This window comes from Cokeromyces recurvatus (assembly GCF_025118155.1).
Source record: "Cokeromyces recurvatus strain NRRL 2243 chromosome Unknown BX663scaffold_41, whole genome shotgun sequence".
Classification (NCBI taxonomy): domain Eukaryota; kingdom Fungi; phylum Mucoromycota; class Mucoromycetes; order Mucorales; family Mucoraceae; genus Cokeromyces; species Cokeromyces recurvatus.
The window spans coordinates 133,386-147,168 of record NW_026251427.1 but is presented as its reverse complement, the minus strand read 5'-3'; the positions used below and the strand labels follow the sequence as shown (position 1 = coordinate 147,168).

At 35.2% G+C, this 13,783-nt stretch overlaps 4 protein-coding genes across 4 annotated transcripts; 2 read left to right on the top strand and 2 right to left on the bottom strand.

Annotated features, from left to right (window-relative positions):
• Positions 1–74: 74 nt before the first annotated feature.
• On the bottom strand, positions 75–2,851 carry BX663DRAFT_525198 (glycosyltransferase family 39 protein). The gene is made up of 7 exons (XM_051529732.1): positions 2,694–2,851; positions 2,507–2,628; positions 1,951–2,430; positions 1,782–1,878; positions 1,528–1,711; positions 204–1,466; positions 75–114 (listed from the first exon to the last, which is right to left on the bottom strand). The coding sequence occupies exons 1-7, from the start codon at positions 2,781–2,783 to the stop codon at positions 107–109; spliced, it is 2,244 nt and encodes a 747-aa protein (XP_051378398.1). The 5' UTR covers positions 2,784–2,851; the 3' UTR covers positions 75–106.
• Positions 2,852–7,322: 4,471 nt separating this feature from the next.
• On the bottom strand, positions 7,323–8,219 carry BX663DRAFT_412523 (uncharacterized protein; the record flags this gene model as incomplete). Its single annotated transcript, XM_051522307.1, has 1 exon — positions 7,323–8,219. A coding segment is annotated over one exon (897 nt), but the record flags the coding sequence as incomplete, so codon positions are not given.
• Positions 8,220–8,673: 454 nt separating this feature from the next.
• BX663DRAFT_525187 (uncharacterized protein) lies at positions 8,674–10,180 on the top strand. Its single transcript, XM_051529731.1, has 2 exons — positions 8,674–9,363; positions 9,468–10,180. The coding sequence occupies exons 1-2, from the start codon at positions 8,741–8,743 to the stop codon at positions 10,084–10,086; spliced, it is 1,242 nt and encodes a 413-aa protein (XP_051378396.1). The 5' UTR covers positions 8,674–8,740; the 3' UTR covers positions 10,087–10,180.
• A 497-nt stretch (positions 10,181–10,677) lies between these two features.
• On the top strand, positions 10,678–13,773 carry BX663DRAFT_525184 (uncharacterized protein). Its single transcript, XM_051529730.1, has 8 exons — positions 10,678–11,027; positions 11,092–11,381; positions 11,459–11,716; positions 11,779–12,220; positions 12,308–13,041; positions 13,110–13,401; positions 13,458–13,570; positions 13,646–13,773. Exons 1-8 carry the CDS (start codon positions 10,710–10,712, stop codon positions 13,716–13,718), a joined length of 2,520 nt encoding a protein of 839 aa, XP_051378395.1. The 5' UTR covers positions 10,678–10,709; the 3' UTR covers positions 13,719–13,773.
• The last annotated feature ends 10 nt before the right edge of the window (positions 13,774–13,783 follow it).

The following is a 13,783-nucleotide window of genomic DNA, read 5'->3' as shown; positions in this document are numbered from 1 at the left end:
GTGGAGCTTTTTTTTTTTTTTTTTTTTTTTTTAATTAAAAGGCAGGAGAAATTATTATGTAATAAAAAATCAATTTTTATTTTAATGCATGTAAAAAAGATATAATTTATTTGGCTATAAAAAATAAATAAAAAAAATATAAATATTTAATAAATTAAAAACACACACACACACACAAAAACTACTTATATTTATTTACTTACCATATTGCAACTTCCATCCACTCAGTAATTGATGATTTTGAACTTGTTCTAATGTCATGGGTAAACCATATGTTAATGGAGCTAAATAGATAAACATAGCGACTTGTAACGCGACTGTTACTATTACTGCAGCATATAACTTCCATGTGACTTCTGCTCTTGTGATTCTACCACGTCCACCAATGGACACAGGACAATCAATACCATCTACAAATATGAATTGATACATAGCACCGAGAACTAAATAGTTTACTGTTGCAGCAGGCAAATAATGATGCAAGAATAATGAACGTCCCATCAAGAAAAATGGAAAGTAATGTAAGGCCCAACCAACAACAAAGAATCCCGCTGATTGAATGAAACGATGACGGACAGGCTCTTCAATGGGTTCAATTCCACGACGTCGTGCTAATACATCAGCTAACAAAATGCCTGCAAAGACAGCCAAACCACCCACAGATAAATACCAACCAAACAAGTTACCTGTCAGGTAAATCTGTGAGCGGCTTTCTTCATGGGACCAATAGGAGACACCACGTACCATAAATGGCCAAGTAATAGGAGTAGACTGATAAGGATGAGGCTTTGTAAGTCCCGCATTATGTGAAATCATACGGCCTTGTAATTCTATAAACTTTTTAATGAAAGGCATATGACCTCGTTCTTTATTCGCCTTATGTGCATTAATCAATGTAGCATTCTTGCCCTTGATATCTTGAGCACTCCAATAATTGGTCTTATCAACTGCATTTTTATTGCCATTCACTTCAAGTTGTTCAAGACCCCATTCAGGTAATTTTTGGTTATGTGCCCAAACAGCAACTTTAGTATCCTCATGGATAAGTCTAAAGGAAGTCATGTGTGTTTCTAAAATATCATTATTATCGCTTTCAAAAATAATCTTGAAGAGTGTTTCATCGTAACGTGTGTCTAGTGGAACAGTCGTGACTTCTTCATTTGTTGGCATATAGGGTGAGGCAACATCATGCGTTAGGAGATTTGTGCCTGTTACAACGTGTTCTAATTGAATAATATCTCCGTTTTTGACAAGATGAGGTTCATCATCATTAGTGTTATTTTCAGATTTAGCAGGCTTAATACGCCAGTAACAGTTTTCATTAGGTTCGAGAACTGCTGTCACTTGTTGTCCTTTACTACTTATACGTCCATCTTCATATCTAAGAGGATAATGTAAATCATGCGAATGAAGATAAGCATTTGTATCTTTATGTTTAATAGTAATTTCATCACCATAGTGGACCTCTTTAAGATATGTCATTAGAAGAAGAAAAAAAAAAGACAACTTTATAATATACTTGCTTACCTAATGCAGCCATTTTTAATGGACTGTTCTTAAGTGTATCTTGGAAACGGGTTGACATAAAATCATCACCAGGACCAGATTCATTTAGAATAGCAAAATGAACATAAAACCAAAAAAGATAAATAACTGTAGGTACAAAAATAAGACTGAATGCACGAGCATAAAAATGTTTCATAAATTGATTCTATTATAACACGTATAAATATGATTATCACACTCTAATAAAAACAAGAGCTTTTTTCTTTTCTTTATACCATTGTTAATCCTCGTTTAATATCCAAAAGCATCCATAAATCATAAATGACAGATAAGCCGATTAACGCGACCAAGAAAAGACCCACCATCTTAACACTTAACAAAGAAAAAAGAAATAAGAAATAAATGATCTTCATATACATATACATATATATATATATATATTACCTAACAGTAAGGGCCATAAAAACACCTGTCAAAGTTAACCATCCCCACCATTCTATACTGAATGACACATGCCTTAATTTTCTAAACTTTACATAACAATAAATTGTGGCCAACATAAAAACAACTAACATAGAATCTAGCAAGATCAGTCGGTTTTGTGTGACCATCGCGTTATCAAAAATATACATTGCTGTACTAAGTATACAGACAAGTAATGCATAGCCAGACTCCTTCATGATTTGATAGATCAACCCTATTGATATAACGTTAAGGGTAGCAGGAAGAGCGCGTAAGCCGATGTAAGGTACTTGGTGATCTACATAGTTATCACCAATATTAGCAAAATCGTAATGGCCGTCAAAACCTAAGAGATAACCAGCACCAGCGATCATAAGCTTGGCCAAAGGAGGGTGAACATCAAAATAATACGTACGGCGTAAGTAGTAGCCTGCAAATTTGCCGAAATGTACTTCATCGAATCTAAATAAATCAAGGGAAAGAAGAAGAGATTAGAAAAAAAAGAAGTAGATGAGTTTAAGGATTAAAGCTACTTTACACAACTTCAGCGGGATTCCAAATCTTATAAAAGGTAATAAAGAATCCAAGGAGAGTTAAGACAGTAAAGGCAATTTTATGACCTGTGATTGCTGTTTCTACGGGGACGATCTCCTTTCCGTACTAAAAAAAAAAACAGATGAAATAAGTTTAAATGACAGAATTAGAATTTATATTCAGATTAATACCTTTTTGGAGTCATCATAATCTACATCAGAAAACTTTTCTGGTGAAGCTCCAGTTGTTTCGACACGTCTTTGCCGAAGTTTATTGGACATTCAGTTAATCTCGAATAAAAAATAAAACTAAGAAAAAATAAAATAAAATAAAATAAAATAAAAAAAAAGGGAATAAATTTAATTTCTAGGCAAAATATTGCGTTTTTTTTTTTTTTTTTTTTTTTTTTTTTCAATTTATTTGAAAAGATCTTTTGCAAGTGCTTGTTAAAAATTACCTATCGGCTCCGACCAGATAGTTGAAATATCTCATGTAGAGTTAAGACGATATTAACTTGTAAACAAAAATGCATATTTAAGCAATGTATAGTATACTATTTAGAAAGGTAATGTAAGAATATATATCTATATATGGCTAGATGTAATTAATTTTATGCTTGGAAGAATACAAAATATCTGTCATTTTCACTGTTATGAATTCGGTTCAAAAAAAAGGAAAAAAAAAAATCACCAGAGATATTATTGTATCTCAAATAAATAGACCGCATACTTATAGTATTTGATGGGAATTATGCCTTTGAAAAAAAAAACGTGTCTTTAGAATAAAATCAATAATTTAATGAAAACATCAATCATTATTAAAACAATCGCTTACAGAGAATTAAAAAAAAAAATGTGCAGGTTTTATTGAAAGGATAATAATTGCCAAGTCTAAACATTTTCCGTAATATAACTCTTCGGATGTTAAAACTCGACACTACTACACGATTAAGAATTATTTTATTTTATAACAAAAAATTTTTATAACAAAAATTTAAACAACCCATGTGAGCACATAATACTGGCGTATTGGATTGCCCGGGTCAGTTCAAGAAAGGATAAAAATGTACTAAAAAACCTTTTGATAGGCAAAAGGGTAAAAAAGAAAGAGAAGGGAAGAGGAAAAGCAAGATATATCAATAAATACTAGATTTAGAGTTACGTAGCCAGTTTACAAGTTTTGCACCAAGGGGGGCAGTTTCTGGAGGAAGTTTACCATGATGGAGATAGTCAAGTTCAAAAAGTAGAAGGCATATAGCAGGCCAACGAATCTTCCAGGCGGGAAAGTCAGATGAGTTGGAAGCTGATGCGATTGGTGGCATGCGTTTTTGTTTAATTGGCAGCTTATTTAAGAGGAAGGACAAAGGGTCGGGTTCGGTCAACGGCATTTGCAATCTTTGATGCATATGTAGACACCATATAGCATGGGATCTTGTGAACAATTCATTAGGATGATATATGCATGGTTTAGGGGCACCACCAGGTAACCAACCTAGACGCCAGCGGACTATTCGACTGCGTTCTGCATTTGACATAGGTAACCAGAGGATAGGATCGATACCTAGGGTAGGACGGCAGGCAGACAAGAGAACGGCATTCTTACTGTTTCGTCGATCATTAAGATTATCTTTCAGGTATGCTTTACAAATACCAGCAAAAGCACGAGGATCATAAATATTATCGTCAAAAGAAGCAGTATACCGTTGCCAAATAGGTGTTTTCGAAAGCTTATACCATTGAGAATGGCTTGAAGAGGGGCGTATATGTGGTAAAAACTTGGAAACAAGAGTATCGTTCGGAGAGTAGATAGACCGAAGTAAGAATTTAGCTTGCAGGAGGTAAACACGTTCCTTCATTGTGGGCAGGTTGACCAAGTGCAACATAACTTTAGTTGAGGACCGAGTACTACCGCCAAAAATTTTTCGGATACATTGTGTTTGACATGCTTCTAATTTTGTGATTTGAGTAGCAGAGACCGAGTTAATAGCGAGGCCATATTCAAGCTGAGCACGTACTATTTGAGTGTAAAAACGGACAGAGAGAAGCCGATCAAAACCTTTGTGATTGACACCGAGGGACGTCATTTGATTCATAGTTTGAAGCGCCTTATTAATATTGTTTTGCACTAATTCAGCTGTGTTCAAGAGACCACCAGGGCTAATAGAGATACCCAAGTAGGAAAAGGATGTCTGACGAGGTAGTGTAGTGCCATACAGAGAATAAGAACGACTATCAGAACTAGGAGCCAGTATAGCACATTTCAGTGGATTCCAGCGATAACCTAAGCGTTGACTATGCTCCTCACATTTCTGCAGCAGGTCCTCAAGTTCAGTAGGGTCAGCTATGAGTACAACATCATCAGCATACAGGAGACAATTGATGGATCGAGCAAAACAGCAGACATCTGTTGGAGGCACGTCATCAAGCGGTTGACGACGAAGTAGAGAGGGCAACTGGTTAATGTAAATGGAATACAAAAACGGTGATAGAATGGAACCTTGTAGGACGCCAGTGGTAGGTGAAAACCGATAAGAGGTAGCGTTCGAAACTAGAACTTCTATATAGACATCGTCAAAGAGATGTTGAATTAGACCAAGCAGTGCTGGAGATATGTACGGTCGAAGGGATTGCCAAATAAAATTCCGGTCAACAGTATCATATGCGGATTTAATGTCAAGGAAAGCGAGAGTAGGAGTGACTTTAAGCTTTCGACGGAAAATTGAACATGTTTCTACGAGGCAGAGGGCTTGATCAAGTGTACTCCGGGAGCTACGGAAACCTCCTTGGGCAATGTCAAGTTTTGGACTCTGGCATTCGAGGTCAGTGTATAGGCATTTTTCAAGTATCTTACGAAAAGTGGACGTCAAACTGATGGGACGAAAGTTGCTTGGGTCAGAGATAGAGCCTTTTTTGTGTATCGGGATTACTTGGGCCACACGCCAGGAGAGAGGTGTGTACGACCATTGCCAGCATAATCGAAAGATGTATAGGAGTACAGGAGTCAAGGTTTCAGTCAATGGTTGTAGCATCTCAACAGTGAAATGATCCACACCAGGTGCTTTACCACGGGGAAGTTCTTTAATTGCTGTGTTAATGCAATCAATATCAATAGGACATGTATGAATGTCATTGAAAGGTTGATTCTGAGTCGTAGTTGTGGAGTTACGAGACGGTAACAAGTTGCCTGCAAAAATTTGCTCCAGATGATGTGCCATGACGTCGGCGGAATTTTGTGGTCCTTCAGGCATTGAAAAGGTTGACTTGATCTTCCGGTTTTTACGAATCTTGCTAAATTTCGCAATTGCTTTTGTATAATCACCCTTTGCCATTCTCTCACAAAAGCGGTTCCATGTTTCACGTCGTCGTTTAGTCACTAATCGTCGTAATAATGCCTGTGCTTCTTGGTGTTGGATCCACAACGATAGACTATTCAGTCCACGTGCTTTCCGCCATTTCTTATAGAGATATTCCTTTCTGTTAAAAGCTGCTGTCATTTCAGGTGTCCAGAAATCCTTCATGTAGTCGTCTTCCTGAGGAGAGCGCCGGCCACAAACTGAATCGAGCGCCAAGATGATAGCGTCACACAATTGGTTATGTATGGAATCTATGTAATGACAGGCTGTAGTTCTATCAGTAAAAGGAAGAGATGAATGTGGAGGAAGAATTAGGGGAAAATTTTCAAGGAACACTTTCTTATACTTGTCTCTGGTTTTTAGGTGTTTGAGTTTTCCAAGATTCCAAGTGGTTCTTTTTGGTAGTGGAGTATTGACGAGAGGATCTGAAACAATAAATGAGAAAGTCATGAATTTGTGATTGGAGTTGAGAGATAGATCATCGCGAATTTGAAGATTAGGTGATCCTAGTTCATGGTTACTAAAAAAGAAATCAATGATACTTGTACCTTGAAATGTATAAGACGTAGGTTCTCCATAAGTAAGACGTTCGTTCCATAGTATAAGATTATGCGCAATCATCCAGTTAAGAACTTGCCGGCCTGTAGCATTTGTTCGGCTGTCACCGGTAACATCACCCATTCGAGCATTAAAATCCCCACAAATGATAGTAGTGGTAGTGTTTGAAACATGTAACGGTAATAAATCTAGTATTTGTGTTATATCGTCAGTTTTTAATGATGGGGGTAAATAAAGACAGTGGACCAGTATCTTAGACGAGATAATAGTTGATAAGGAATACTTAGCTAATAAAGGATGTTCATGAGTGACTTGGTAGATAGGTAGTTTGCACTGTGGGTTAACCAAGAGAGCAAGGCCAAGAGTTCCCCGATGAACATTATAGGAGTTTGTTGGGTTGCCATATGTATGGTATTGAGACCAGTTAGTAGGATAGCGGTTTGGTGATAAGAGCCACGTTTCGGTAACGAAAAGCAGATCAGAGGTTTGAGATAGTTCGAGTATAAGAGATATTGCTTGTTTTGGAAGGCCTGTAGCATTAAATAAAGAAATTCGTAAAGAACTCATTTATTTAATGTCGAGGAGGAGTATCAGCTCTAGAGGCAGCAAAAGTAGTATTACCGGATTGTTCTCCTTGAGTGCCGTCCATAGGAACGTCTTCTCTTTCGGTGTCATCAGTAATCATACCGTCCGATGTTGGTGTTGATTGTTGTTGAGGAGAATCAAAGATATTGTTTAGTTGTGTATTACGATCGGTCTTGAGTGAGTCAAATTTTCGTTTAGAAATCCATTGTTTGTCAAGGAAAAAACGGGCAACAGCGAATTTAACTGGTGTACGAATATGGTCAAGTGCACGTTCCAGACGGGTTTGTTGGAGGTCTGACGCTATGACGTCTCTTTCATTAGTTGTAAGAGTGGAGTACTTGGGATCTGCAAGGATCTTACCACTGGAGGGGTTAAAATCTGCTTTGATTGTAATGTTATGGTGGCGTAGAAGGTCTGTAAATTCGGTTTCATAATCATTATGGATAAGAATGGCAACTGTATTACGAGCGGGATAATGAATGTCGAGTAATCGAGCATTATTAACACCAAGTTTTCGAAAGGTAGTGCGTAAGGTGCCAACAGGAATTCGGGCTTTTGTTGGGATGTAGAGGAACTTGAAACCTTGGTTCAATGATGGTGGTTGAAAGAAGCGGGCGGCTGCAGCTTCTCGTTGGAGACGGCGTTGTTCACGTTGTTGAAGTGAAGGTTGTTTAAGTGCTTGTACTTTCTCTTTGTTGTTCCAAGGAGCATCTGGGAATTTAGTAAGCTGGGTTTGGGATTCCTGGAGGGTGGGAAACTCCGATGTTGTTGTAACGGCAGGCATGTTGTTAAGTCGGGCATGTAAGTTTTGGATTTCACTACGTGCTTGAGAGAGTTCTGCAGTCAACTGCTCGACAGTTTGGCATAACTGCTTAATAAGTTCAGATTGGCTGTTGCTGGCAGTAGTAGATTCCAATTCGGGTGGCATAATCTCCACGTTGGAGGTCGTTAGAGACAACGGTTGTTGATTTTGTGCAGCAGAACGGACTATAGGGTACATTTCAAAAGCTTTTACAGCTTTGTGACAGGAGGTGCATGAAAATTGAGGCTGGAAGGGTTCTTTATTTGAAGACCCATGTCTATGGAAAGTAGTGGTTTTGAAACATGCAGGACATGTTAATTGTTTTCGAAATGTCGAAAAGTTAATGTCGAGTTCAGACAGCTGTTCCTCAGTGAGGGCAGGGTCTGCATTTTTATTGTAGGCTCCTCGAAGGGGTCCCATTACACTCGTCAAAGGTTTTATTGTCGAACTGTAGTTTTATTTGAATAATAGAAGTCTTAGTAACGCTTGCCAAATATGGTAAAAATTTATCACAAGTGTTGGAAAGCGGAAAAAGTCCTCGACACTACTACACGCTGTTAATGGTTTATAATAAGAGAATGAATAATAAAAAAAAAAAAAAAATAGAGAAAAATGTTTATGTATTATATTTTTCCAATACTTGTTTTACATTATTATAACTCTAAAAATAACCTTTTCTTTGAAAGCCTAGCTAAGTAGTAACTATTATTTCTTTGCAATAACGTATCATAGTTAGTTAAATATTAATTAATGATGTCGTTATTCAATATGAAACTTTATCCGTACAGCCTCGTCAAAATTTTGAAGCAATGAAACTGGTTTGTATAAATATAGTTAAGGTCATTCATTATGGAACTATAATACTTCTAAACTTGTTTCTTCTTTCTTTCTTCCCTTTTTTTTTATCTACATAACACTCTAAACAAAATATCAATAATAAAATGCCTCCTTTTGTTTCACCTAATGCTCATAACTTCCAAAAACCTCCTGGTACACCCATTCATCCTGAAGATGCCCAGAGAGTAAAGCTCTTTCAGCCATTCAATCAAAAATCGATTACAATGCACAATCATATTGGCGTTTCTCCAATGTGCATGTATAGTTCCGTTAATGGTTTTGTCAATGATTTTCATATCAGTCATTATGGGTCGTTTGCCCTTAAAGGTCCAGGCTTAATCATTATTGAAGCTAGTGGAGTTGTCCCGGAAGGTAGAATTACACCACAGGATATTGGTATATGGAGCGATGATCATATTCCAGGCATTGCACGTATTGTTGAGACGATAAAAGCTCAAGGTAGTGTTCCAGGTATTCAAATTGCTCATGCAGGTCGTAAAGCCTCTACCTCCCCCCCTTTTAAGGGTGATTATGTTGAAACTGAAGCTGATCATGGTTGGCCAAGTCGTGTTGTAGGTCCTACTGATATCCCTTATGCAGATCACTACGCTCGTCCTCATGCTATGACAGTCCAAGAGATTAAACAAACAGTTCAAGATTTTGCCAATGCTGCAGCTCGTGCAGATAAGGCTGGTATTGAAGTTTTGGAAATTCATGCTGCTCATGGGTAATCTAAAAATCAAATTCCATTATAGTTTCATAAAAAGATTAGATATGGATTACACATTACTAACTAAACACCTCTATTTCTCTCTCTTTCTCTCTCTTTAGTTATTTACTTAGTAGTTTCTATTCTGGTAGCTCTAATAAACGTACAGATGAATATGGTGGTAGTTTTGAGAATCGTATTCGTTTTACTTTAGAAGTTGTTCAAGCTGTCCGTGCTGTATGGCCCGAATACAAACCTCTTTGGGTCCGTATCTCGTGTACAGATTATGTTAACCCCGAACCCATGGGTGAAAACCCTAATGGGTGGGATATTTACCAATCAATTCGATTGGCCAAAGAATTAAAGAAATTGGGAGTTGACCTTGTTGATTGTTCGAGTGGTGGAATTATGAAGGGTGTCAAATATCCTGCTGCTCCTATGTATCAAGTCCAATTTGCTGCTGCCATTAAAAGAGAAGCCCAGATACCTACTGCTGCTGTTGGTTTAATTGTTGAAGGTGAAGATGCAGAAGAAATCCTTCAACAGGGCAATGCTGATTTTATTTTAGCAGGTCGTGAGTTCTTACGTAATAGTGCTTTTGTTTTATGTGCTGCTCAGTCCTTAAACGTCAATATTAATTGGCCAAAACAATATTCTTGGGCTGTTAAGAAGGCTCGTCGTCATAATACTGTTAAACAAAATACTAAAAGCGATATAGAAGAAATGAAAACAATTCCTTGAATAATTATGTAAATATTAATGCAAACAACAAATTGAACATAAGATTATTATTATTATAAAATATGACATATTCATACAAAATAACTCTTACCACTTAATAAAATAAATTTTGATTTCTAAGGAGAGATTACTAATGTGTTAGTGATTTTATCAGGGCAATCCTCGATAAAATACTTAACATTTCATATATGTATTAAGCAATTATTTTCTGCCTTCAAGTTTATATTCTATACACATATTTTAGACTAATAATTTAAGAAAACACGATTATTGTACAAAAACAATAAACTTCCTGAAACTCTAGACATTCATTAATATTGAATAAAAGATTTTGTAATTTTGTAGGCGCTATTGATAATACACTTTATCATAAAATAGCTGACTTACTTGAATAAATATTTACATATAGGGCTTCTTTAACTTGGCTACTTATTATAATATTATTTAATCTATTGCATTATTTTAATTCTTAGACTGGGTTTTTTTTTAAAAAAAACTGTCACAGGCTTAATAAATCGCGTATAGACTTCACACTTGAAGAAAAAGTTGTCAAAAAAAAAAAAAAAAAAAAAAAAATACTTTTTATATATTCACACATAAAAAATAATAAGAATCATACGAAAATGAACAGTTTGAATGACAGTTGGCTAGATTTTCTTGTTAAACATTCTATTTTTGAGTTGAAGGATTCAGAGCAAAAATACTCAGAAAACATCAAAGCAAAGCAAACACGTCAAGAAAATAATATTACCGATTTTGTTCTTCAACATCATAATCGTGTTATTTCAATTAGAGATAATGATTTATTTGTAGCAGTTGGTCCTCAAATTAGAGTACTCAACCTAACTTCTTTTAAAGATACATGGATGAAACTCGCTCAAGAAGCTGATGAAAAGGGTGTTGAATTATCTGATGGCTGGATTCAATCTGTGCATTATAAGGTACTATTTATTTATGATAGAATAGTATTAACAATAAACTATTCACTAAATAAGCTACATGTAGATTCTAGATACACCTGAAATTAACTTTAGAATAGAATCAATGATTCCTAATAAGAATGGTCGTCTTCTAGCAGTAACTGGGGAACAACGATTAGTCATTGTTTGTTTACCAAGACAAGGCTTTTCAACTATTTCTGATACTATTTCTAGAAAGAAAATTGATTGTCGTACTTTATCAGTTGGTACAAAATATTACGATAGCAATAAAACTAGTATCCTTAAAATTGAATGGCATCCTCTTAGTGAAACACGTACTCATATTGTTGTTCTTGGTAATGACAGCATCTTAAGGTAAAAGATTTATAAAATGAAGATACAGCAATAATAACCTTTTCTTTTTTTTTCTTTTTCTTTTTTTTATTTCATAGAATGTTTGATGTTAGTGCAGATATCGATAATCCTGAACAATTCTTTGATCTATCTCCAGCAGAACAAAGAAAGCCTCAACAAAATCGAGTAAAAATTGGCTATTCTATTGATGACGAGGATAATTTTGATGAAGATGTTGTTTCTTTTGCTCTTGGAGGTCCTAGCAAAGATAGTAGTGGCTGGGAATGCTTTACTATCTTTTATGCACTTCGAAGTGGTCATATTTATGCTCTTTGTCCTGTTATTCCTTACAGAAGGTAGTGCTTTTTTTGAAGAAGAAGAAGAAGATATATTTTTATTTACGGTTTTACTTTTATAGTATCGTTCGTCGTAGTCATTTAGATAATCTTCTATGTCTGTCTGAAGCTAAATATGAACAAGCTAAATCTGGATCAGCAAACGAACACAAGACATTATCTCACCTTTACAGCCTTCATAGTGTATGGATTGATATATTATTTCAGTCTGCTAAAATTACACGAAAGACAATTGCTTTAGATAATGATAATTTAACGGTTTCAAGTGATAATCAGCATAGTTTGTATCCTGTACGAAGACAAGGACCATTTTTAATTAATCATACAGAGCTTTTTAACGCCGGTATTGAGGTTACAGATATGTTATTCTTGAATGCTGAGCCAGTAAGCTGCATTGCATTAGCAATGAATACTGGTGTTATTCATAATTATATTCTTGGAAGTGAAATTGATGCTCAATGGCAGTTACCTGTAATAAATGCTAAAAATAATTGGCAAAAAGAGGTATAGTAAAACTTAGGTTTTATTTAATACATATATATTTATATATATACATGTATATGAATGTATTTATATTTTATCTTGTAATAGTTGGCAATTTTACTTACTGATTCAGAGTTCCTTCCTAAAGCTTCCTTGTATGAAATAATTAATCTTAAAGCTCAAGAAGATCCTAAATTCCAGAGCGTTACCTTAATTACTGATCCTTTATATGAAGATGTATACTATGCTTATCACGCTGGCGGTGTTCATGCTATTTCAATGACAAACTGGATAAAAAATTTACGTGATATTAGTATAAAATATGAATCTGGTCAAGACGCTGAAGCCAAGCGTGATTTAGATGGTTGGTTAAAAGAAAAATCATCTTCTGAAGTTAGATTACTTGTCAACACCTCTCCATTCAAAGATGGATTCTTGCCTATTGCAGGATTAGCTATTATTACAGATATTTACTTGTCTTATTCTTTACTAGCAATTACTAGTGGTTATCGATTGGTGATAAGGGAGTTGAATATGCGTCGTGACACCGTTATATCTGAAGCATCTCAAAATGCCATTAAAGCTCAATTAAAGGATATTGGTGCTGAAGAAGGAGTTATTAGTACCAGTTATCAAGCCCTTTTACCTTTACCAGCCTTCGTTCCTCCTCCTCAACTTGACTCATTACCAAAACAAGCTAAAGTCGTCATCCCTTCGGAGATGAGTGGATCAAAAGAAATTGTTGTTAATGAAGAAACTCTTCGATTCTTTGCAAAAGCTTCTGAACAAATCCGTCGTGAAGCTCGTGATATCAAAAAAGCTGCTTCAAAGATTGATAGCAGGTAAAAGAGGGAGGGAAATATTAGACTTTGTTTCTATAAAATTTAATTTTTTTTTCTTTATTTATTAGGTTACTTTTACAACAAAAAGAATTTGAAAGACAGTTAAATACAGTAAGAGAATTATATGATAGATTACAAAAGGTGAATTCAGATAAGGCCAAAGATGAAACACAGCAAAAATTAAGAGATATTGCTCAAAAACATACAAAATTACGTCTAAGAATTGACGAACAATTACGTACCTTAATGAAAAATTATCAACCTGAGCTTTCAAAGGAAGAGGAAGAATGGATTGAGAAACTGGAAAAGCTTTCTAAAAAAGTTTCTGGGGAATCTGGCTACGCTGCAAGAATCAAAATGGTAAAAAATAAAAATAAAAATATATTATGTTATAACTATTAATATTATATTTCTAGTTACAAGAACAATTGAAGCAAGCTCAAGATCAGAAAACAAATGTTAGTAAACTCAACACTACCAATATGAACCCTATACAGCTCAAGAATATTTTACGTACATTGAATGATCAGTAAGTGATAATTATAAATTTTTTTATTAGTAGGTTGAACAAAAAAAACGACTCATTTTTTTTCTCTTTATATAGATCTTTAACGATTGATGAAATAAAAGATAGGATGAAGAACCTTCAAAACAAAGTGTCTACTACAGTTGCGTAAACAACTATTGGCTGATAATGAAGAAAAACAGCATATTGAGATTTATATATAAGGTTTTTTTTTTA